General features: G+C 37.4%; 1 protein-coding gene across 2 annotated transcripts; it reads right to left on the bottom strand.

Moving 5' to 3' along the window:
* Positions 1-5,380: 5,380 nt before the first annotated feature.
* Positions 5,381-24,616, bottom strand: LOC150055671 (UDP-glucuronosyltransferase 2B31-like). Of its 2 annotated transcripts, none has more exons than XM_090343494.1 (6): positions 23,889-24,616; positions 21,621-21,765; positions 16,176-16,307; positions 11,708-11,795; positions 10,677-10,896; positions 5,381-6,091 (listed from the first exon to the last, which is right to left on the bottom strand). In XM_090343494.1, exons 1-6 carry the CDS (start codon positions 24,614-24,616, stop codon positions 5,812-5,814), a joined length of 1,593 nt encoding a protein of 530 aa, XP_090199620.1. In that variant the 3' UTR covers positions 5,381-5,811. The 2 variants fall into 2 exon arrangements, with proteins under 2 accessions (XP_090199620.1, XP_090199621.1); XM_090343495.1 differs by having other exon boundaries at positions 24,141-24,616.
* Positions 24,617-24,891: the final 275 nt, after the last annotated feature.

Genomic DNA, 24,891 nt, shown 5'->3' with positions numbered 1-24,891 from the left:
TCAGAAATAGGATGTACATTTTCATTCAAACTTCATCTAGCCAGTGTACTAGTCTTATAGTTTAGTTCCCAGACTTCAGTAAGCTATTCCACTGACCTTTAATCCTTTAAGTAAACTCAGTTATTCAAGAGTATGACTGAATTCTTGGAATTGCTTAATATAAACGCTATTGCTAATATTAGTAGATTGAGAATATCAATTTAGTAAAACAAAAACATGTACTTGAATTTTAGAGGTGGAAAACTATTAAAAGAGAATTGAACTTACTCTTTACTTCATAACTTAATTCCATGACTTGCTCACCTTTAATGTAAGGAAGTTCAATATTTGTACAAATGAAATCCAGAAAACTCCCAATTCTCAAATCTATCATGATAGAGAAAGTGGCATATAAGTATTGCCACTCATTAAATATTTGGCAAAAAATCCTATAGTTTCAAAACAACACACTAAGTATGACTGTGTCCACGACTTAGCAGAACCTTACAATAAGTGGCTTATGTGGTCATTAAACAAGTGTGGAAATGTATGTAATATAGACATTAGTTTTCATAAAAATTTCTAATAGCTCTGTAGTTGGTAAAAAGATTGGTATAGCGTGTAAGGAACACAATCTACAGCTTAGGAAAAATAATCTGGGAGATCTGAAATTTTCCCTGAGAGATAATCACACTTGACCCAAAGACACTTGAATTTGACTTGTGGTGAATACTCCCACACATAAAAAAAATGGCAACAGATAGTCTTTATTTTTTGCATTGTAAGATTAGAATGCAAGCATAGAGCAGTTAGAAGAATGATGAAGATGATGATGACGATGATGATGATGATGGTGATTATTTTGCCAGTCTTGGGCTTGAGCTCAGGGTCTGAGCACTGTCCTTGGACTTTCTCAAGGCTAGAGGTCTGCCATTGAGCCTCAGCACCACTTCCAGCTTTTTTATATGTATGTGGTACCAAGGAATTGAACCCTGGTCTTTGTGCATGCTAAGCAAGCGCTCTACCACTAGGCCAAACTCCTGGCCCCAGTTAGATTATTTTTGAAATTTTGTTTCCCCAACCCCATTGGCCCCCTTCTCCTCCCCTGCTCCGTCCTCCCTTCCCTCTCTTCCTTCCTTCCTTCCTTCCTTCCTTCCTTCCTTCCTTCCTTCCTTCCTTCCTTCCTTCCTTCCTTTCTTCCTTCCTTCACTCCTCCCTTCCTTCCCTCCTCCCTTCCTTCTTCATTTTTGTTCTGGTCCTGCGGCTTGAACTCAGCCTGGGCACTATCCCTGAATATTTTGCTCATAAGCCACATCTCCACTGACAGGTCCTTTAGTAGTTAATTGGAGGTAAGAGTGTAACAGAATTTTCTGCTCAGTCTGGCTTAGAATTGCTATGCTCAGATCTCAGCCTCCTGACTAGCTAGGATTACAGGCATGAGCCACTGGCACCCAGCTGAAGTTTTTTGCTAATTAAATCTCATACACTTGGGCCGGGAGTTTGGCCTAGTGGTTAAAGTGCTTGCCTAGCATGCACGAAGACCTGGGTTCAATTTCTTGGTACCACATACATACAAAAAAACCGAAAGTGGTGCTGAGGCTCAAGTGGTAGAGATCTAGCCTTGAGAAAAATCCAAGGACAGTGCTCAGGCCCTGAGCTTAAGCCCAGGACTGGCAAAAAAAAAAAAAATCTCATACACTTATTTCCAGTGTAACTATCATTTTCCAGAGACCATTTCCCTATGGACTCTCCAGTCATACCAAGAAGATATATCATTCTGGATTCACTTGTAAAATCTTGTGATGGGTCCTGTGATATCTGAATTCTGGCCATCAAATGTCCATGTAACATTTTTAGAAAATGAAAACTTACTATTGTCTGATTCAAGTTTTATTTATAGCACGTTAGAATTCTAAAGGGTTCAGAAATTGCATAGTTAAATGCTCATCTGCTGGGCACCAGTGAGGTGACTCACGGTTGTAATCCCAGCTACTCAGGAGACTGAGATCTGTAGACTGCGGTTCAAAGCCATGGTTCAAAGCCAGCCCTGGGCATGAAAATCCGTAAGACTCTTATCTCCAGTTAACCATCAGAAAACCGGAAGTAGTGCTGTGGCTCAAGTGGTAGAGCGCTAGCCTTGAGCTGAAGAGCTCTGGGACAGTGCCGAGGCCCAGAGTTTGGTTCACAACCATGATAGTTCACAACAATTGATATCTAAGGTAAGGGAACTTTTGCCAGACATGGGGCTTGAACTCTGGGCCATAGCACTGTCCCTGAGCTTCTTTTACTGTATCCCTTGAGTCACAGTGCCACACTTCCTTCCCTCTGTTTATGTGGTACTGAGGAAGCGAACCCAGAGCTTCATGCCTGCTAGATAAGCACTCTACCATTAAACTACATTCTCGGTCCCATAAGTGGCCTTTTCAATAGCAAATCGAAATATTTCAGAAATTATGGTCAGTTAATAACTCTCTTGCAATACTCATAAAAATTCTAATGTGTGGGTCTACACAATTATGTTATTTTACATGTCTATACTTTCCTGTTCTACTTAGTTTTGAAATTAACTGTTAATTTTTTGTGAGAGGGAAGTAGAGAGATTTACTTGGGACTTCTTTTCTCCCAAATTACTTCATTAAGATTTGGTTCTTATAACCCACATTTTCTACTAACCAAGGAAGGTTCACTTAAAGGATTCTATCCTGTCCTTTAAGGATTCTGTCTCCATATTTTCCTGTAGGAATATATCAGACTGTCTACTTTTCCTTTCCTCTCTATGTTTTTTTCTTCACTGATTTTCTAAATAAACCAAAGCCCATTTGGCTGATAGGGCAGGATATTTGGACTCAGCCTTTATGGGACCTCGTCTTTTCTTAAAATAATAACACAAGCAGCACCAAGTATAAGCCTATTCCATCACATAGAAATGAAGTCAGATAACATGTAAAAAATGACAATGCCAACTTTTCAATACCCTCTTGTCAGTATTCTGTGAGTGGAAATGATCATTAAACGTTGATAATCTTTGTGGTATGTACAATATCTTCACTAAATTTGCAGTGAAAAGTAAGCAATGACAGGGAAAACTTTGGTGATTTTTATTTTATTGTAATATCATTAAATTTGTATTATCAAGTAGTTGTACAGATGTAATATCATTTTAATAGTAATCTCACACTTCTCAAAAAAACAAATTCTTTCTGAACATACAAAGTTTTTGTAACACTTACAAACCAGAAATACCTTTTGTATTATCTTTCCATCTTCTGTGTATACCTTTGCTTTTCAATTATCTGAAATAGTTTATGGTTTTTGTAATAGTTTACTTTTCACACAGGAAGTTTCTAAACTCAGGCTGATTGAAAACTTGAAGTACTCATTGTGATCTTCATCTCACTGTGACACTTCATCTCACCTTTATAGAACCTGTGGATAGTGACTTTTGTGATCATTTATTATGTCAATATCTTTACTACCTTGAAGCAGTTGTGCACAGTTGTCATTCAACAAAGCAGTTTATGAGTACAATGAAGTGATTAATATTGGCACCCTTTAATATTGGCACCCATCCCTACCAATCCATTTATTCTGTTGATGGTTTGTATATATTTGTATTTACTGTGCCACATACATATATTCACACATTTATGAGCACATATATAAACATACATTCATATATAATATAAATTTTTGGCAGTTCTTGCAATTTTCACTCTCTCATGCTTACATACCTTGTTGGTCCTCTACCATGTGAGCCACACCTCAAACCTGACTTTTGGTTTGTTCATGAACTTTTCTGCACAGGGTGACTTTTAGTAATTATTTCCCAGTTTTCACCTCTGAAATACCTAGGATTATAGGCTTAAGTCACCAGCACACAGCTTTAAAATGTTTCTTCTTGCATTTTTATTGCTATTATTAATTCATTGTACAAATAGGTCACAATTCCATAAGTCAGGTAATGAGTATGATGCTTTTTGGTCAATGGTTCACTTTTTACATAGGAGCATATGTAGTTTATTTGAAGTTTCATAATGTTTTCTAATATAAAATGGGTAATAGCCTTTTTCAGCATATATTGCATGATATGATGAAAATTAATTAGAGCTTATGTAATGGAGTTTAAAATATCTACAATGCACCAAATTAGTTCTTTCTTAAAATTATATTTTGTTATTGGGGTGACATATGGAGAGGTTGCAGTTATATTCGTCAGGTAGTGGGTACTTCCAGAACATTGATACCCCTTCCTATGTTTTTCTCCCACTTTCCCTCCCCCAACTCTGTGGGGTTTTACTTTCTCATAATACCTCATGCTTCCTAAATTATCATTTTGTAAAATAAATTCATATCTAACTATTGAGAATGTTTCCTGGGAGCTTGCCTGGTTGATTTCACACAAAAGAGGACAACCAGTATCTTTGCATTGGACCTTCGTGATTGTGAAGTTCTTCTTTAAATGTGGGCTTGGTGATATAGTTGTGGTTTTATTTACCCATTTCCTATGCAAATTATTCAATTCAAATATGATTTCAAGCATTGCAAATCATAGTGAGTTATAGTGTTACTAAACTTGAAGGAAATGATTATTTTTTTCCATGTAAGGAACAAGAATATTAAACTTGCATGTATGAAGTTTGAGATTTAGAACAAATGTCATCATTCGATTAGACCACACACTTACTGAGTTTTACAGTATAGTGGGGAAGGAGCTGCTACTGTGTCTTGTCTTATAAAATGTGGGTATTGATGTGTATGTGTCAATTGGAGTGAGGAAAAGTAACAATTGAGCCCATGTATCTACTCTCAGAAGCTCAGGTAAGAATGAGAACAACCTACTTGAATTCCATTAAGAATGATTTTATTTGGGACTGGGAGAAACATCTTGTCAGGTGCTTTAGAAAAGGAAGGATACCGAGGATGGAGACACATGGAAAAGCAAAGTGAGCACTAGTGGGTGAATCATATGTGCACAAACCTCACAACAGAACATGGTAGAATGAATAAAAAGTAGGATGTTCTGCACAAACATGGAGTTAAAGCAGGGTAAATATTTGATATTGTGAATAGCTTTTCAATGATCTCATATAAAAGTTGGGAACTGAGTCTGAGTCTGATGGCTCATGACAATAATACTAGTTACTGAAGAAGGTGAGATCTCAGATCATGGTTCAAAGCTAGTAAATGAGATTCTTTTTCATTTTTTAATTTTTTATTGTAATTAATAGAAGAGTTATATTTTATTCACCAGATAGAAAGTGCATTCCTTAATAAACGTTGATACCACTTCTCATGTTTTTGTCCCCATTTCCATCTCCTGACCCCCTCCCCTCATCTTGTTTTCCCCCTTCCCTATCCTATTTCAAACAAAGAAATAAACATATATACAATATACCAGATAACAAGGTAAGATACTGTAACAATATGAGAATAACCAAGGAGATTCTTATGTATAATTAACCACTAAAAGTCAAAAGTGGAGCTGTGGCCCAAGTGGTAGAGCACTAGCTTTGACATAAAAGCTATGGGACAGCTTCCAGGCCCCAATTAATGGCACAAAAAGCAAAAACTAACTTGGAAAATTCAGTGTACTTACAGTATTTTATGAGGACCCACTTAGGATTTTCACCTACAAATTTTACAATAAGTATATTTGGACTAATTTTTGCTTTCCTAGCATTTCTCAGTTGGACTAAAATATTCAGGTCTTAAACAGAAAGTGAATAATTGCAAACAACATTTGAGGTTGCAAAGTAAGTTGTCATAATACGTCTAGAAAGGAAAACTTTTTGCTGGCATTAACAGGACTTCCAGCTTTAGGACTAGACACAATTACTCCCTTTTCTTCTTTCTTCCACTTTTTGTAAACTTCCGGTAACAAAAGAGACAACATCTTGTGAAGATGAAGATGACAGTTGTCACGCAGGCGAGCAGGAAGCCAATCACATCCAGAGAGTGGTACTGGAACCAGTTGAGGTCGTGGGCAGCCGGGCGAAGGTGTTTGGCTCCTTTGTGTCTCATGACAAACTCCACCCAGAAGACAGCTCGGTCCAGAGGCTTCACTGGTTGATCGTGGTGAATTCTTGACAACCTCATTACATTCTGTTTATAGCTAAAAGACAAACACAGAAGCAATTGTCTAAACATATTAAGCCAAGGAAACTTTTTAAAAGTGCCATGCAGGGGCCAGGAGTTTGGCCTAGTGGTAGAGTGCTTTCCTAGCATGCACAAAGACCCAGATTCTATTCCTCAGTCCCACATACATAGAAAAAAGTCAGAAGTGGTGCTGTGGCTCAAGTGGTAGAGCTCTGGTCTTGAGAAAGCCCAAGGACAGTACTCATGCCCTGAGCTGAAGCCCAGGACTGGCAAAAAAAAAAGTGCCATGCAAATAGTTTCAATTAAATCTTATGGCTATACCACCCTAGTATGCTATTTTTGCTAGCCAATTTGCTATGTTTCTTAATTGGTTATTCTGACGAATATTTGCACAGTGAAATAAAATGTCATGAAGGAAAGTTATTGTTCTTTTTTTTCATGAGAGGAAATGATAGGGAGAGAGTCTACATCCAGGAAATGTAAGTAGAAATTCAACTGGAAATCTCTTGCTTTCAAGTTTTTTTTTTTTTTTTGTTTTTTCCACCAGTTCTAGAGCTTGAACTCAGTACCTGGGCACTGTCTTTGAGTTGCCTCAAGGCTAGCACTCTACCACTTAAGTGACAGCACCACTTCCAGCTTTTTCTGTGTATGTAGTACTGAGGAATAGAACCCAGGGTTTCGTGCATGCTGGGCAAGTACTCTACCAGTAGGCCACACTCTTGGTGCTTGTTTTCAAGTTTTCGAAGGGGAATCATGTTCTAGTGAGTGAAATGCCTTCTATCAATGCTCTCTTTCCATGATTTTGTCCTTTCTTTTCTACCTAGGCTCAAGAATATTTTAACAGGACTACTCAAATTATATTACTTTCTCAAGGTACCTATTTCTTCTTAGGAAAAAAACCCCAGCACCTCTAGTCACACACAGTGAGACCAAAGTCTCCTTTGGAATGCAGAGGAACTCTTAGGAACACAAAAGAGGTGCAATGTCTATGAGCATCATGATCATGTAAAATGAAATGAACTCCAGGAAATGAAAACAGGAGGTTTAGTCTTTCCTTTGCTGTCGTCTTTCTTTTCCTTTGGTTTTGTTTGTTTCTTGAGAGGGTTTTAGGGGAATAGAGCAAACAAGTGCAGCAGTGCTACGCTACTCACTAGACACTGTGTTGAAAATGAACTCATAACTTGTGGGTGAGCAAGAGAAGGAAAAACTGGGAAAGAGTGACAGAAGGGGTGATATTTCCCCAAAAGAAATGTACTCATTATCTGATTTATATACCTGCAAACCATCTGTACCCTCCTCTATAGCAGCAATAAGAATTAAAAATACATTAAAAGAGTGAGCACAGTGGCTCATGCCTGTAATCCTAGCTACTTAGAGGGCTGAGATCTGAGGATCAAGTTTCAAAGCCAGCCAGTATACTAAAGAAGGTGAGACTCTTCTCTCCAGGTATCACTAGGAAACGGGAAGTGGGGCTGTGGCTCAAGGGGGAGGGTGGTACCCTTGAGCTGAAGAGCTCAGGAACAGTGCCCAGGCCCAGAGTTCAAGCTCCATGACCCACCAAACAAACAAACAAACAAACAAATAAAAACAAAACTGAGCAAGGATTCCCAAGAGATGGATTCCCAAGAGATAAGAATGTAGCAAAATGGAAAACAATAATTTACCTTAGATATGTCTGCACTCTCACATTGTTAATGTGTCTGTTCAAACATCAAATAATGATTTTTAATTAAAAAAAGGAAAATAAGACACCCAACAACTTTCATCTTGAATCAGATGAATACAAATAGCCAAAAATGCTTGTTTTCTCTTGTCACTCTGCCTATTCATTCATTTATTTATTTATTTTTGTGGATCATGGGACTTGAACTCGGCCTGGGCGCTGCCCCTGAGCTCTTCAGCTCAAGGCTACTGCCCTACTCTTGAACCAAGCCCCACTTCCCATTTTTCTAGAGGTTAATTGGAGATAAGAGTCTCAGGTCCTTTTGTGCCTGGGCTGGCTTTGAGCCTTGATCCTCAGATGTCAGCCTCGTAAGTAGCTAAGATTATAGGTATGACTCACCACGCCTGGCTATGTTCATTTTTTTTTTTTTTTGGTCAGTCTTGGGGCTTGAAATCAGCAGGGCCTGCGCACTGTTCTTGAGCTTTCTCAAATCTGGCACTCTACCACTTGAGCCACAGCACCACTTCAACTTTTTCTGTGTATGTGTTACTGAGGAATGTAACCCAGAGCTTCATGCATGCTATGTAAGCACTCTACCAGTAGGCCATGCTCTTGACCTTTCATCATTCTTTTCCTATGCTATATTTTGAGAATTGTGATCTTATTCATCTCTGTTATAAAGAAATGCAAATCAAAACAACTTTGAGATTTCACCTCACTCCAGTTAGAATGACCATTATCAGGAAATCTAATAACGACAGATACTGGAGGGACATACTAAATCCACTAGCACAATGATGTTCATTGCAGCATTGTTTACCATAGCAAAGATATGGAACCAACCCAGATGCCCCTCAATGAATGGATCGAGAAGATGTGATATTTATACAAAATGGAATTCTATGCTGCCATCAGAAAGAATGACATCACTCCAACCATAAGGAAATGGAAAGACCTGGAAAAATCATATTAAGTGAAGTAAGCCAGACCCAAAGAAACATAGGCTCCATGTTTTCCCTCATTTGTAATAATTAGTACACATCTGGAACTCTCCTAGCAGAGGATTACAATACATCAAAACCTAGATATAAAGCCAGAGGTGGCTCACGCCTGTAATCCTAGCTATTCAGGAGGCTGAAATCTGAGGATTAAGGTTCAAAGCCAGCCCGGGGAATACAAAACCTAGAGACTCTTATCTCCAATTAATCACTAGAAAACGGAAAGTAGGATAGTAGCCTTGAGCTGAAAAACTCAGGGATAGCACCCAGGCCCAGGGGTAGGGTGGTGGCCTTGAACTGAAGAGACCAGGGACAGCATCCAGACCAGAGTTCAAGCCCCATGACCCCCCCCACTCCCCTCCCCCCAAAAAACCCTAGGTACATAATGTCATATAGGATGAGACTAAATGAAAGGAACTCTAGGATATGTAAACAAAAGCTTTATCTTGTGTGATTGTTGTTCTTAATGTACTGTTATTTTTCTTCTCTTTTCTTGCCCTTGTGGTTAAGCTCATATTGTTACTGTATCTGACTTTATTACCCGGTATATTGTATATACATTTATTTTTTTATTTAAAATAAGAAGGGGAAGGGAGGAAATTAGATGATTGGGAGGGAAATAGGGACAAAAACTTGAGAAGGGGTATCAATGTGTGAGAAGTAATGCCTACTACCTGGCAAATGTAACTATAACCCCTCTATACATTATCCTGATAATCAAAAACAAGAAAAGAAAAATAAAAGAATTATGATCATTTTAAAAATAGCTAGATAGGCGGCCAAGAGTTTGGCCTAGTGGTAGAGTGCTCGCCTAGCATGCACGAATGTTGGGGACCGACTGTGGGGTCAATGACCTTGGACCTGACCTTGGACCTACACAACTGTATACACAAGGAAGTAACTCTGATCAGGATAACTTTAAGCAATGTCAATCAGTTCTTATCAGGATAACTTTAAGCAAAGTCAATCAGTTCTTATCAGGATAACTTTAAGCAATGTTAATCCTTTCTCATTTATCCTATATGTGACTTGTTTACTATTTTGTATGAATGTAGCCGCTGGCAACTCCCTAGTTTGAAGAAGAGTATTTAAGGTCGGAACTTAAAATAAACGAGACAGAGTCTTAGGCGGCAGTCTGGAGCTCACAGCCTTCTTGGACTGCTGACTTGGGCTGTAGTCCTCCCGAACTCCATCTGTTTGTCTCTCTTCTATTTTTTCCTAGTCCTTGCCCCTATTTCAGGAATCCCAATCTGCGAACCCTGATTTGCTGCCGGCTGGCCCCGGCACACGAAGACCTAGGTTTGATTCCTTGGTACTACATACATAGAAAAAGCCAGAAGTGGTGCTGTAGCTCAAGTAGTAGAGCTCAAGCCCTGAGAAAACCCAAGCACAGTGCGCAGGCCCTGAGCCCAAGCCCAGGACTGGCAAAAAAAATAATAGCTAGCTAGGGATGTGTCCAAGGACAGTGCCCAGGCCCTGAGTTCAAGCCCAAGACTGGCAAAAAAAGCGCGCTAGTTCTAACCCATACTAAAAGCTAAAAAGCTAGATATAATTGATACAGATTCTTCAGATAAAGGAAATGGTCTAGTTGGATGCCAGTGGTTTACTCTTGTTATCTTAGTTATTTAGGAGATTGAGATCTGAGGTCTTTGGTTCAAAGCCAGCCTGGGCAGGAAATTCTGTGAGACAGTTCTCTCCAATTAAGCATCATAAGGATTTGTGGCTCAAGTGGTTGCTTGCTTCAGCCCAGGGTTCAAGCCCAGGACTAGGACATACACATACATACAGGCACACAAACACATGTATACACAGACACACACATAGATACATTAGTTAAATTTTTTTCCAATAAAATTCTCCTACAAATAGAAAGGAAACACATTCAGTGACCATAAGAATTCTTCTATAATGTGATCTATTGAAAAAGTAGTCATACTCACGCAGGGTCATCAATGACTGTCTTCAAGGCATCGAGAAGATCTTTACTTGATAACGTAATAAAGTTCAATCCTACAGCTGCTCCCTTGGCTTTCATTTGATCAATGTTATGAGGTTGATCGGCAAACAAAGGAATGCCCACCATTGGGACCCCGTGGTAGATGGCCTCGTAGACACCATTGGTTCCACCGTGTGTGATAAAGGCCTTGGTTTTGGGATGACCTATAATTGGATAAATTTTCACAAAATAATCCATTTAAAATTTCAGGAATGAGATGAGAAAAATGCAATCAAATGGTTTAAAAGGGCTACTTTTGCCTAGATAGTAAATAGTGCAGCCATAGAGCTCCACTGAATTTGTATAACTCAGAGCAACAGCCCTCTAGGTCTATGGGAGAGATAATGGAGGTCTATGTAAGGTAATGCCTCACAGAGGTAATATGTGATTTCACACTTGAAATGAAACAGGATTGACAAAAGGAGAACAAAAGCATAACAGGCACAATATTAAAAATTGAGGTAATGAGTTGAATTCGTTCTCACAAAAAATAATGAAGTTAATGAGGTTGATATGTAGGGCAACATGAAGTATGATGTGTGTCAGGCTAGAGTCACAAGGAATATAGGCCATAGTTCATAGATAAATGTATTACCACTTTATGAGAAAGTTTGTTGGTTTAGTTCCATGGATTATACAGAACCTCCAGTAATACTAGAGAGAATGTCATTGACCTTCAAAATCCTTCTGCAGTAGGGAAATGAGGAAAATATCTGAAATGCACAATGGAGAAACAATCCACAAAGTGACTGAAAGATACCTGAAGTAATTGTATCTTATTTAAAGACACTTTGATTCTGCCCAGAAAGAAGTGAGTGTGTACACTAAAGAGACAATTTTGCAACTGATATAGTCACTTGAATATTAGAAAAAATATGAAGACAAGTTAGGTGTTCTTTTTGAGATTGGAAATAATAAATATTCAATTCACTGGCTATTTTTTGTATTTTCACTGTTTATTCCCTTGAATTTTACCAAGAAGGTCGTTCTGGGGGAGCCACTTGTACAGACGAGTGTTGGATCCCAACGTATCTGGTTTCTTGCCCTCGTATCTCCATAGAACCTGTTAGGTAGTGAAAATAATATTTATTATCTCAAATGTCAACTTATAGCTTGATTGAATTCTGCAGGTTTGAATTGTAAGTCAAGCATTTCCCACATGAACAGATAAGGAATCCTGATAGGATATTTTAAAGTTAGGCATATTACCAAAGGTCTGAAGGAAACATTTCTCATACTTTATCATCAATTAACTGAAATTGAGTTACAATATTCATAGAAAATAATTAAGAAAAATGTGTTAAAGAGAAATTCAAGCATCCATGAAATTTTAAGTAAGTTATGGTTCTAACACAAAGCTGTACTAAATTAGAAACAATTGTCCATACATTCATTTTACATTGTGTGTTTTTTCTTTTTTTTAATTAAAAAAAATGGGTGATCTTTGGGATTGACTCTGGGGCTTGGGTACAATCCCTGGGCTCTTTTTGTTCAAGGTTAGCTCTCTACCACTTAAGTCACAGCACCACTTCTGGCTTTTTCTGTGATTAATTGGAGATAAGAGCCTCATGGAAGTTCCTGTCCAGGCTGGTTTCAAACCATGATCTTCAGATCTCAGTCTCCTGAGTAAAGAGGATTACAGGTGTGAGCCACCAATACCTGATTTGTGAATTTATGTTAACTGTCATTTAAAACTATTACTTTACTACATTTCTTCTTGGGTTGTTCCTTAAGTTATGCATTATAATTTGCTTTTTTCTAAATGCAAAAAAGCAGACTCATTCATTCTAACACAGAAGCAAGTATAACTTGTTTTAGATGACAAACACTATCCACCAAGAAATTTGGAAAGGTAATTTTCAACCCTAATTTAGAATTTATAGCTAGGCTTTGATTTGTGTTTCCTTTTTGCTGGTATTGTGGTTTAAGTCAGAGCCTTCAGCAGGTTCAGGTTGCTTGTTAAGATGATGCTCTATTATTTCAGTTCTACCTCAGGCCCAATAATATGGTTAATTTGGAAATAAGAGTCTCAAGGACTATTCTTGCCAGTCTGGCTTTAAATCAGTATCCTCTCAGATTTTAGCTGTTGAAAAATAAGGAAATTGTGATGATAAATTTTATTCATTTGTCACCACTTGAGGATAATATTGAGTCTTGAAAAGTACAAAATTTGATAATTTTAAGAAAGTCCTATAGATCAAAACCTGCTTCTAAAAGATAAGACACTGAATTTCAATCCAACAAGCAATTCATATACTGGAAAATTAACTAATAAGGAGTATACTCTGTACAAATGGTTAAAAAAAGAAAAGAAAACCCTTCTATTATTTACAATAAAAATATATGAAATAAAGAAAACCTTTATGTTTGTGGAAAAATTAGGGGAAGGACTATATCAGACAGGGAACTAAAAGGTAATATATAGCACAAATAACACAAATATATAAAACTATTTTACATGTTGTCATATCTGTGTTGCAGTTTTCTGAATTCTTTCCTATGCTACAATTGCACCTTCCTGGTTCTGTTTTACAATATTCTTTCCCTCCTCAAATAGAAGGAAACTAGTCTGATGTGCTGGAAGAAGAATTTGTCATATATATTACAATGCACAGGGTCCACATCAAGGACAAAAGCCATCTCTGCCCTTTTTCTTATAGTTTCTTGCTGTAGACATTGGCAGGGTTTTTTCCACCAGGAAGGATATTCTGTCTTTGCTGTTGTTGTTGTTGGTGGTGGTCATGAGGCCTCAATTCTGGGTTGGGGTGCTATCCCTGAGCTCTTTAGTTCAAGGCTAGCACGCTATACTTGAGCCACAGCACCACTTTTGGTTTTCAAGTTGTTAACTGGAGTCTCAGAGACTTTTGTGCCAGAGCTGGCTTTGAACCTTGACCCTCAGATCTCAGTCCCCTGAGCAGCTAGAATTATAGGTCTGAGCTACCAGCATCCTGCAAGGTGTTTTGCTTTTCTCTGATATGCTTTGCCAAGAAGGCACCTGGAAATGGTGTTACTTGAATTCTGGTCTACTTTTAGTAGTTTCTTGAACATTTCACTCAATTTCTTTTTTTTTATGTTCAAGTAGACATTTATTTTTTTTTATTTTTTATATATATTTTTTATTGTAATTAATAAAAGGGTTACATGATATTTGCCAGATAGAACGTGCATTAATTCACATATATTGATACCCTTTCACATGTCTTGGTCCCCATTACCCTTCCCTCCCCCCCGTCTTGGTTTTCCCCCCTTCCCTATCCAATTTCAAATAACCAAATACAAATAAATCCAATATATCAGATAACAAAGTGAGATACTGTAACAATATGAGATAACCAAGGGACAGCAAAAGAGATGAGAGATAACATAGTACATTAAGGACAACAATCATTCATTATATGGCTTTTGTTTCAATATCCTGGAGATCTTTTCAATTAGCTTCATACTATATGGCCTTATGTATCAAGGTTTTGCTCTATTGCAGATCTCTACTAGTAGAGCCCAAGGTTTCTACTGATTATGACAAATGAGGGAAACCATTGAGCCTAAGTTCCTTTGAGTCTGACTTACTTCACTTAATATGATTTTTTCTAAGACTTTCCATTTCCTAACAAATGGGGCGATGTCATTTTCTCTGACAGCAGCATAGAATTCCATTGTGTACAAATACCACATCTTGTTGATCCACTCATCAACTGAGGGACATCTAGGTTGGTTCCATATTTTTGCTATGGTGAATAATGCTGCAATGAACATTGTTGTGGTAGTGGATTTAGTATGCCCTAGTTTCTGGATGGTTGGGCAAATACTAAGTAGTGGAATTGCTAGGTCATAGGGGATCTCTATGTTTAGCCTTTTGAGGCACTGCCATACTGCTTTCCATAGTGGTTGAATGAGTTTGTACTCCCACCAACAGTGTAGTAGTGATCCCTCCTGGCCACATCCCCTTCAGCATCTGTTGTTATTAGTTTTCCTGATCCTGGCCATTCTAACTGGAGTGAGGTGGAATCTTAGAGTTGTTTTGATTTACATTTCTTTTATGACCAGAGATGTTGAGCATTTCTTCATGTGTCTATAGGCCATTTTTGTTTCTTCTTCAGAGAAGACTCTCTTTAAGTCTTTGGCCCATCTTTTAATGGGATGGTTGTTTCTTTGGAGATTACTTTTGGAGTGATTCAATTTTTTGAGCTGTTGATATATTTTAGATATGAGGCCTTTGTCCGTTGTTTGGTTGGTGAAGATCTTCTCCCACTCTGTAGGCTTCCTAATTAATTTACTAGCTATGTCCTTTGCCATACAAAAGTTCTGCAGTTTAATGCAGTCCCACTTATCCAGCCTTTCTCTGATTTGTTGGGATTTTTGGTCCTTATTAAGAAAGTTTCAACTTGTGCCAAGGAGGCCTAGTGTATCTCCTATTCCTTCTTGTAAAGTTTTCAGAGTGTCAGCTTTTACCTTGAGGTCTTTGATCCATTTGGAGTTAATTCTAGTGCAGGGTGACAAAGAAGGATCCAACTTTAGTTTTCTTCCTGTGCTTAACCAGTTCTGCCAGCACCACTTGTTGAAGAGGCTGTCTTTCTTCCATTCTATTTTTTTGGCTCCCTTGTCAAAGATTAGGTGGCTATAAGTCTGTGGTTTAATATCTGGGTCCTCAGTTCTATTCTATTGGTTTTCAGGCCTGTTCTTGTGCCAGTACCAAGCTGTTTTGAATTTCTATAGGCTAAAATGAGGGCAAGTAAAAAAGAGCTTAGCTTATCTTAAAAGATGAAATTGCATGAAGACACTCAACTTCTTTTCAATTTGCATAATATTATTTTCTGACTCACTTTCTAATTTACATTTGATTGGTTACTGATAACATGCTATATATACATATGTGTATATCAGTACATACACATATAGATCATATATATCAAGAATTTTGCATGCTAGGCAAGTACTCTACCACTAGGCTACACTCTTGGTCCCCATTCCTTTTTTTTTTTTTGCTAGGCCTGGGATGGACTCAGGGCCTGAGCACTGTCCTTGGGTTCTTTTTTTTTTCTCAAGGTTAGCGCTCTACCACTTGAGCCTCAGCACCATTTCTGGCTTTTTTCTATGTATGTGGTACCAAGGAATGAACCCGGGTCTTTGTGAATGCTAGGCAAGCACTCTACCACTAGGCCAAACTCCCAGCCCTTGGCCCTTATATCTTTAAAAGTGATTTCTAAGATGAATTTAGATATTGTAATTTTTTCTGGTTATTGCTGTTTTGTGTGTTTTTTTTGGGTGGGGGGCAGGCTATCCCTGCATTTGAACTCATTGTATTTACCAGACAAGTACACTACCATTTCAATCATATTTCCAGCCAACAATTTACTTTTGGTACAAGAAGTTTCTGGACTTAAACTTTTTTCGGAGTTTAATAACGCACTATGCTGGTGTCCACCAAAAAGGACTTTAATCTCACCTTTTGTGGGATCTGTGCCAGTGCTGATGCAATCACATTGGCCCTCTCTTCTGTCATGTTACTGACCATTGACCCCAGAGAAAACACCACAATACCATCGTCTCCAGAGCTCTGCACAAAGTCCTCCATTTCCTGCGGCGAAAGATTTTCCCTCAGAAAAGAACAACGCAGTAAGCATACTAGAAAAGACTCATACAAACCTGAGGGAAATTCAAGTATTATTAGGAATTAATAGAGTAATGACTATTTTTGATTACTCAATAGCTCATATTTTTATTGTGAAGATGATGTACAGAGGTGTTACAAGTACATAAGTAGGGTAATAAGTACACTTACTTCCTTTTGTTTTTTGCCTGTTCTGGGGCTAGAATTCAGGACTTGAGCATTTTCCATGGACTTTCTCAAGTCTAGCACTCTACCACTTCAGCCACAGCACCACTTCATGCATGCTAGGCCAGCACTCTACCACTAGGCCTAACTCCTGTCCAGAGTATGTTTCTTTTTGAACAATGTTACCTCCTCCCTCATTTTCTCCTACTTCCTCCTTCACTCTCCTCCCCTCACCCTCAAGTTGTAAAGTTCATTTCCAACATAATGTCTACTAACAGTTACTGTTGCATTGGCTCATCCTTTGTCTCACCATTTCTGTGATTTCTCTTCCCCAAATCAGATCAACTTATATACAAGATAATGGGTATGGATACAAAATTAAAAAAAAAACAACAAAACAGTGACATCAGAAAATAAGCAAAAGGGAGAAAAGAAGGAAAGAAAAGAGAAATAACTGCCAACAGTACAATTAAAAAACAAAATAAAACCAAAAACTTCTTCCTTCCATTTCTTGGAGGTCATTTCAATAAGCATCATTTTATATGGTCATATCCAGATTACTTATTAAGCCATTGAAACCCTCTGCTAAGAACATTTTATACATATTCTAGTTATTGCAAATGAGGGAAACCATGTAGTTTATGTTTCTTTGGGTCTATCTTTCTTAGCTTAATGTAATTTTTTCCAAATATTTCCATTTCCTTAAGAATGGGCAATGATATTATTTCTGGTGGAGGCACAAGATTCCATTGTGGCTATATACCACATTTTCTTGATCCATTCATCTACTGAGATATATCATGATTGATTTTATATCTTAGCTATGGTAAATAATCCTGCAATGAACACGATTGTGCTGGTAGGTTTAGTATGTCCTTGTTTCTGGATATTTGGGTAGCTGCCCAGGAGTCGGATTTCTGGGTCATAGTGGAACTGTATGTGTACTCTTTCGAGGAATTTCCATACTGCTTTCCAGAGTGGTTGAACCAGTTCACATTCCTACCAACAGTGTAGTAGTGATCCCTTTTAGGTACATCCCCAGAAGTACCTGTTTTTCTTTTTCTTGATATTGGCCACTCTACCTAAGGTGAGGAGTAATCTCAATGTTTTTATTTGCATTTCTCTTAAGGCCAGAGATATTGAACATTTCTTTATGCATTAATCAGCCATTCTTCTTCTTACAGAAGAATCTCTTTAAGTCTTTAGTCTACTGATTTATGGGGTTATGTTTCTTTGAAGGCTTGTTTTTGGGGGGGTTAAATTTTTTGAGCTCCAGAAATATTTTAGGTATGAAGCCCTTGTCTGATACATAGCCAGTAAAAGATGTTCTCCTAATCTGTGGGCAATCTATTTAGCTAGCTAGCTATGGCCTTTGATATGCAAAACTGTTCAGTATGATGCAATCTCATTTACCCAGTCTTTCTTTGATTTGTTGTTGTATTCAGTTTTATACATATGCATTGCCAGTTCAACCAGCACCATTTGTTGAGGAGGTTGTCTGTCTTCCATCCTGTGATTTTGGCTCCCTTATCAAAAATTAGGTAGCCATATGTTTGTAGGCTCATTTCTGGGTCATCTATTCCATTTGTCCTCAGGCCTATTCTTTTTTTTTATATCAGTAAGGATGGCTTTTATTAAAATGATACAGATAACAAGTACTAGCAAGTGAAATGGAGGGAAGAGAACTCTTGGTGAAGATTCAAATGCCTTTAGGGAAAACAGTATGGAGATTTCTCAAACATTAAAAAGATTAAAAACAGAGTTATCATATGAATCAACAATTCTACCCTCGAGTTTAGTCAGCATATAGCAGACATGTCAGGCCTATTCTTGTGTCAGTATCAAGCTGTTTTTATTACTATAGCTTTGTTTGAAGCTTGCCATTGTTCTTCCTGCTAAGGATCATTTTTGATGTTAAGGGTTGATTATTCCATATGAATTTTTGGATTGCTTCTTCTATACCATTGAAGAATTTTGTTGGGTTTTGATGGGTATTGCATTGACTTTGTAGATAGCTTTGAGCAATCCAGGAACATGGGAGGTTTTTTCCATTTCTAAGTCTGCTTTAATTTCTTTTTTCAGTTTTTTTTAAAATTTTCATCACAGTGATCTTTCACATCTTAGGCTAATTCCTAGATAGTTTATGTTTATTTTTTTTGAGTCTATTACAAAAGGAGTTGCTTTTTTTATTTCAGCCTCACTCTTCTCACTGTTGGCATATAAAAAAGTTTAAATAGCTCATTTTATTTGAAAGGAAACAAATAATATAAATGGAGCTATATTACCATTGTTTTGAAGTACCAGAATTATCATGTGGGGCCTTGACTCATGCTTGACTTGCTTATTCCTCTTGCATGTTAACTCCACTGGCATGTTAACTTGGACATTATTCATATGTTAGGATCATAATGGAAATGATACTACACAAAAATGCTTGCTTTCTGCTCATTTCTTAAAAAAGTAGAATGCCAATTTAAACTACCAGATCTTGTGTGCCACTTTATAAAATATGTTATTTGCTGATCAAACTCTTTAGTAATTAAAATTAAAAGGCTATTTTCAGAAACCAGTGGCAAGAACATACATGTCTATAGTACATATGCAGCATGTATTTTCTCTGCATCTCTTCTCTCAGGCTGCTATTGTTCTGAAACCCAAATTACCATGGGAATATCAATGAAGCATTCTGTGTGATTAGTATTTGGAAGAAATACCACTCTGCTAAGGAAAATAATCCGTCACATTTTAAGGTGCAATATCCTTGGATCTCAAGTAAGGCATAATTTAAACGCTAAAGTAAAAGCAAGGAAACAATGAGTTATCAGAAAATACTGTACATGTCATTTTATAATTTGTTAAAGATTACATTTTAAACTAACAAGCCTGTGAAAAGTTATAATAAAATGTTAGTAATTTTTTTGGAGTTTGAGTAAAAGTCACATATTCTTTTTTACATGAATCTGCAGAATATTTGTTTCTCAGACTTCCCTTGAGAATACATCATTCATCACTTAGACGACTAGTTCCAATTAAAAATGGAATCCTTGCTAAAGTATGAGGCCCAACGAATTAGGAAATTATTAACATTTGTCATAGAAGGGAATGCCATGCCAGCTCTGGGTCTGCTAAAATCATTGATAGATTCTTTTCAGTAATATTGTGACTTTCTTCTCTCTGTGAGCTCAAACATAATTTGAATTCTTCAGCACAGAAATATTCAGTGTAACAGAAAATGCTAAATAAGAAACTTAAGTTGAGGGCCGGGAGTTTGGCCTAGTGGTTAAAGTGCTTGCCTAGCATGCATGAAGACCTGGGTTCGATTCCTTGGTACCACATACATACAAAAAAAAAAAAGCTGGAAGTGGTGCTGAGGCTCAAGTGGTAGAGCTCTAGCCTTGAGAAAGTCCAAGGACAGTGCTCAGGCCCTGAGCTCAAGCCCAGGACTGGCAAAAAAAAAAAAAAAAAAAAAGAAACTTAAGTTGACTCTTTTGAAACATTCCTTCCACTGTAAAAGGTATGGGTAAACACCGTACACAGTAAATTTTAGTCATTAATCAGACAATTTGCAACACAAACAAAAGCATCCATAATTACATATCTCTCTAAATAATTCTACAGTTGTGTGTTAGTTATTATTTTCTACATAACCCAACATGAGATTGGACTAGTAACAGATGAGTCGACATAATCTCTATGAACTTTCTGTTCTACTTTCCATCACTTGCTGCCTTCATTCTTGCCATTAGCTGTTTTCCATTTTAATCATCTTCTGCTCCTGCAATCTAACATGGTAAATATATTTTGAGGTATTCTTAAAAAAATTTCTCATGTCTTTTCATGCTTAACATCTTTGTGTGTATTACCAGAATTTGAACTCACATTTGTGCTTCACTCTACCACTGGAGACTGCTTCCATACTAGACACTTTCTTTTTTTGATGGTGGTCCTGGTGTTTGAAATCAAGGCCAGGGGCACCATCTCTGAGCTTTTCTGTTCAAGGCTAGTGCTCTAGCACTTGAGTCACACTTCCATTTCTGTCCTTTGGGTGGTTAATTGGCTGTAAGAGTCACACAGACTTTCCTGCATAGGCTGGCTTTGAACTACAACCTCACATTTCAGTCTCCTGAGTAACTAGGATTAGAGGTATGCCACCACTGCCTGACTTACATCAATAAATGTTTCAAACTTATAATAGTACTCTGGCTCCTCCTTATCTCTTTAGAATCTTCTGCATTTTTTTTTTTTGTTGTTGTTGTTGGTCATAGGGTTTGAATGCAAGGCCTGGGCACTATCCTAGAGCTCTTTTGTTAAAGGTTAATACTGTCCTGCTTCGACCCACAGCACCACTTCTGGTTTTTGAGTGATTAATTGGAAATAGGAGTCTCACAGGGACTTTTCTGCCCAAGGTGGTTTTCTACCATGATCCTCATATCTCTGCCTCCTGAGTACTAGGATTACAAGGATGAGCCACCAGTGCCTGGTTCATTTATTTCTTCCTGCTAATCTAAGCTTGGAGTTCCTCAGAATTATCTTTATGATTCTGTTTTCTTTCTCCCGCCTGATCCTTTCACCTATTTTGGCACATCAATTAGTTAAGATCTCAATTTATGAACAAGTCTAAGATGTTGTCTTAATGTCTCCTTTACCTTTCCTTAATATTGATGTATTTCCTTAAAGTAACACTTCCATATAATTACTTTATACTTTATAAAGTTCTTAAATGAAGTGAATGGGTGTATATACATAAAGTTCTTAAATGAAGTAGGAGTTGTTGAGTCATGTCTCCATTTTTACTCAACATATTCAGCATTTACTTTAACATGTTGTAGCCACTTTATAAATATTCTTTGAATGAATGATTTATTCTTTCTTAAAAATTCCATAAAGAGAGCTTACATTTACAGATCACAGCCTCAAAGGAATCTAGTTGCCCTACTTTCTTGGTGGCAATGAAACAAAGCTGTGATAGGATAAAAATGCAAGTCTATATGCAACAGGATATTTTATCACAATTCTTATCTCTTTCATTTGTAGAGAGACCTCGAATAAGGAAGGGAGAGTCATTTCCAACAGATATGCAGTGCACACCAGTAAGGTAGATGGGAACAGGTTTACCTTAGGCAGAGGTTTGGCAGGTTTGCAGTGGAATCCTCCAATAAATTCAAAATTTGGTAAGAGTGGGCGAGGGAATTCAATATCCCAGTAGGTTCTAATGAGCCATATATCAGCTTTACTCATTGCTTCAAATATTGTAGTGGGTCTCTCTGAATACAAAACAAAATATAACAGGCAAGTTAATGGGGAAATTTATGGTATGTGATTTCCTGAATTTATTTGGAATAATGTAAGCAAGATGTACATTTTGTTTTGATTAAAGATAAATGTATACATATATTATATTATGTAAATGGTATTATCTCAAAGCTATGAAAGTAGCAAATATTAATTTAAAACCATTTATTTATTTGTTATTTATTATTGTAATTAATAGAAGGGTTATAATTATATTCGCCAGATAGAAGGTACATTACTTCACACACACTGATATCCCTTCTCAAGTTTTTGTTCCCATCTCTCTCCCCCTACCCCCTCCCTTCATCTTATTTTCCCCCCTCCCCTTTCCTATTTCAAATAAACAAATAATCTTACATACAATATACCAGATAACAAGGCAAGATACTGTAACAATATGGGAATAGCCAAGGGACAACAAAAGAGATGAGAAATAACAGTATATTAAGAACAACAATCGCACATTACATGGCTCTCTCTTGTTTCCATATCCTGGAGGTCCTTTTATTTAGCCTCATCCTATATGGTCTTATGTGTCTAGGTTTTGAGCTACGGTAATCCTTTGCTAGGAGAGTCCAAGATTTGTACTAATTCTTATAAATGAGGGAAACCATTGAGCCTATGTTCCTTTGAGTCTGACTTACTTCACTCAATATTATTTTTTTCAAGTCTTTTCATTTCTTTACAAATGGGGTATGTTGTTTGTTCTGATGGCAGCATAGAATTCCCTTGTGTATAAGTACTACATCTTCTTGATCCAGTCATCTACTGAGGGGCATCTAGGTTGGTTCCATATCTTTGCTATGGTAAATAGTGCTACAATGAACATCATAAAACCATTTTTATCACTAGACTCATTTAATACTACTACTACAGTATCAGATACAGCTTTCCTAGAATAATTTGCTGTAGTTTTTACCGGTTAGCCAGGCATTTTCTTGTGTTGAGTTTTCCAAGCAAACCTGTGAGCTTTCAAATTATACAACTAAATTCCTAGTGACTTCATTCCTACTAAGTGATGGATAAGATTAACTGCCTACACACACACACACACACACACACACACACACGCACACACATGCACGCACGCAAACACATATGCAAAAATCTGTATACATACACTACACACATATACACACAAACATATAAGCTTGAAAGTCATAGTTTAGATATTGAAAAAATAATTGCAAAGGATTTCTCTTATATACAAATATTTTGATGGATGGTATGACATTTACTGAAAATTTTCATTACAGTTCTTTAACATGAAAGAAAGGTAAGTATGCAAGCAATTTCTCTGAGAAAGAGAATAATGGCTTTTTTTTTTTTTTTGCCAGTCCTGGGCTTGAGCTCAGGGCCTGAGCATTGTCCTTGGACTTTCTCAAGGCTAGCGCTCTACCACTTGAGCCTCAGCACCACTTCTGGCTTTTTTTTCTATGTATGTGGTACCAAGGAATCGAACCCGGGTCTTCATGCATGCTAGGCAAGCACTTTAACCACTAGGCCAAACTCCCGGCCCATGGTTTTGTTTTTTAAGTTGAATATACCCTATAGTATTTTGAACAGGGACAGCCACAGGATTCTAACTGGCCCTTCCGAAATGAATGAGTCATTTTCCATTTTTTCTTTTTTTTTTTTTCTTTTTTTTTTTTTTGCCAGTCCTGGGCTTGAGCTCAGGGTCTGAGCACTGTCCTTGGACTTTCTCAAGGCTAGCACTCTACCACTTGAGCCTCAGCACCATTTCCGGTTTTTGTCTATGTATGTGGTACCAAGGAATCGAACCCGGGTCTTTGTGCATGCTAGGCAAGCACTTTAACCACTAGGCCAAACTCCCGGCCCCTCATTTTCCATTCTTATATCATCACATTCTATCCATCTTCTGATTTTATTACACTTCTCCTTTTATTTTTTTTATTTTTTATTTTTTTTCGTTTCACACCGTCTTTTAATCGGCTTCGTAAAGCCAAAGAAACTGTGTACAAGAATTCCTTAGCCACTGCAAATACAACATCGCACTTCTCCTTTTATTACACAAACTCAGACAATGGGACAGAAAAGTTTGGATTTCAAAGTAACTGTTAACAATGTCACTTACCTAGGACTTCACTATAAAACTGATTCCACTTCTTCTCATTAAATATTTCTACTCCAAAGTCAAAAAACATCACAAGCACCATATTTTTAACCCTCTCCATGAATGTCATTCGATCAGTGAGTCCTGATATAGGAACAGGAACGTAGGAAGGAGGGACTGGAATCCCTCCACAGTACTTCTCATATGTGTAGCCAGGAAAGAAGTGAAGAGTGTACATGAAAGGAATTTTCAGTAGCTCAGCCAGCAGCTCTCCACAGGGAACCACAGGGTCTGCTAGGAGGACATCAAATTTTGACTCTTGTAGCTTTGCCATAAGTTTTTTGTTGAATACTACATCTTTGCAGAGCATTTCATGCACATCCGAAAAATGCATGAATGTGTTTTGCATTTCTGAATAGGCTTTCCAAAATGAATATTTTGGAAGTTCATATGTCCATTCATTGATCCAATATTTGAAAACATTTTCGAAGTCACTTTTATCCAAAGATGTGAAATAACCCTCAAATTTAATAGTAGATGATTCGCCAGAATTCACATGAATGGAAGCAGATGATGCTAAGACAGTTACCTCATGACCTCTCTGCACAAGCTCTTCCAGGATTATTTTGACATTGATCCAATGGCTGTATTCCATGGGCAACATCAGCAGTTTCCCACAGTTTCCAGGAGTGAGAAAGCACATTAGTTGTACCAGAAGAACAACTGAAGTCCATTTCAAACACATCCTGGGGGAATGGGATTTTATTTTTTTCTGCTGCTTTTTCTTATTCTTCTCTGGATTTTAAACTTCAAACAAGAAGTTATAGTACAGCACTGCAGTTCAAGGTACATACATAGTATGAATAATCTACCAAAGAGTAAACAGAACTTTGTGACTTCAAGACTGCAAAAGTTGATGCAATATCCCTTTTATATTTATTTGTGCAATGATCTGAGACTGAAGTACCGTGCATTTATATGTTAAATGGGTTAAGTATTATTTTACTTTGCCTGCTACTT

The sequence above is a fragment of the Megascapheus bottae genome, chromosome 13 (assembly GCF_031878675.1).
Source record: "Megascapheus bottae isolate mThoBot1 chromosome 13, mThoBot2.hap1, whole genome shotgun sequence".
Taxonomy (NCBI): domain Eukaryota; kingdom Metazoa; phylum Chordata; class Mammalia; order Rodentia; family Geomyidae; genus Megascapheus; species Megascapheus bottae.
The sequence above is the reverse complement of the archived record's forward strand: the minus strand, read 5'-3'. Positions and strand labels throughout refer to the sequence as shown.